At 52.7% G+C, this 1,183-nt stretch overlaps 1 protein-coding gene across 2 annotated transcripts in view; it reads right to left on the reverse strand.

Annotated features, from left to right (window-relative positions):
- The window catches only part of NUDT4 (nudix (nucleoside diphosphate linked moiety X)-type motif 4), a 19,329-nt gene extending 18,526 nt beyond the window's left edge, over positions 1–803 (reverse strand). Inside the window, exon 1 of one of the 2 annotated variants that reach the window (XM_005877030.2) lies at positions 690–803. In XM_005877030.2, the coding sequence (XP_005877092.1) occupies positions 690–737 (48 nt within the window). In that variant the 5' untranslated portion in view covers positions 738–803. The remainder of the gene's footprint in view (positions 1–689) is intronic. The other variant, XM_005877031.2, reaches the window with a different exon arrangement.
- Positions 804–1,183: the final 380 nt, after the last annotated feature.

Below are 1,183 nucleotides of genomic sequence, written 5' to 3' on the forward strand. Positions count from 1 at the left end.
GGGGCGCCGCCGTGGCCGCAGTGCCTGGGTGGACGCGTCCAGAATTCGCCCGGGAAGTGAGGGGAGAGAAGAGAATGAAGGCCTAGAGGGGTGAAGGCGTTGGCTCAGAGGTCTTACTGTTTTTGTTTGTTTTCCAGAAGAAAGGGAGAAGGAAAAGCCCTCCCTACCCCCACCCCCCCTTTTGAAACCGGTGGTTGAGGAGTCGTTTGTATTCTGTGAAAAGTCAGCTCAAGCTTAAACATTTCTCCAAATAATCCGCCCCCCTCCAGCATGCATTGCTTCGTGCTGGCAATGGCCAATATTTACTAAGTGGTTTTCTTCTGTGTCTTATGCTAAGTAACAGGTAAGCTAGATCCTGGGGCCACAACACTAAATATAGGGGGGTGCCTGCTATTTGAGAGCGTCCAGCCTCCCAGGGCCTGGGGACAAACAACATTTAGATTGCAGAGTGCCACACGGGGGCTGAGACAGGCGCCGCAAAGCCTGTGGTTAATGAAGCTAATCCACTCCATCCTGCCCTTTCCCGGAGGCCCGGGCTGCTTAGATCCAGGCGCATCTGAATGTTCCTTTTTCACTCCTGGGGGGCCTACTGTGTGCCAAGCACCGACGGCTAAAACCAGCCCCCACCCTTCCAGGATCGTAGGCACCTGAGAGCAGATAGTCGGATATTAAAACAATCATACTAGCACCTGTAAAACGACAAGTGTCGTAAGGGTCAAGGTGGGAGAGGGTGTCATAGGGATATATGACCAGATCTGCAAGTCCGAAAAGGCTTCTGAGGCAGCCTGGTGGTGGCCGAGTGCTGAAGGAGGAAGAGGAGCGAAGTAGACCAAGAAGAGCCTGGTGAAGTTTCATCACGGCTGAGGGAACTGGGACTTATGCAACGTCCAGTGGAGGAGGGCGTGCGGGGAGCCTGTAGCAATGAAAGGAAAAGTCAGCAGACAGGGTGGGGGAGCTGGGGTCCATCTCTGTCCAGAGGGGTGTGAGGCCTGACCATTCAGAACCTGGAGGCTCTTGGAGAGCTTGGAGCAGTGCATCGGTCTGTCTTCCTGTTCTAGACTCCAGCCTCCTTTCAGGTCAGGACTTCTGTGCTAACTCAATTTCCTACCCCCAGAGCCTAGCAGATGCAACTTTGTAAAATGAGTTAATGTTGAATTAAGTGATTTAAGAAATGAAGTTTTAC

This window comes from Myotis brandtii, unplaced genomic scaffold (genome assembly GCF_000412655.1).
Source record: "Myotis brandtii unplaced genomic scaffold, ASM41265v1 scaffold504, whole genome shotgun sequence".
Taxonomy (NCBI): Eukaryota; Metazoa; Chordata; class Mammalia; order Chiroptera; family Vespertilionidae; genus Myotis; species Myotis brandtii.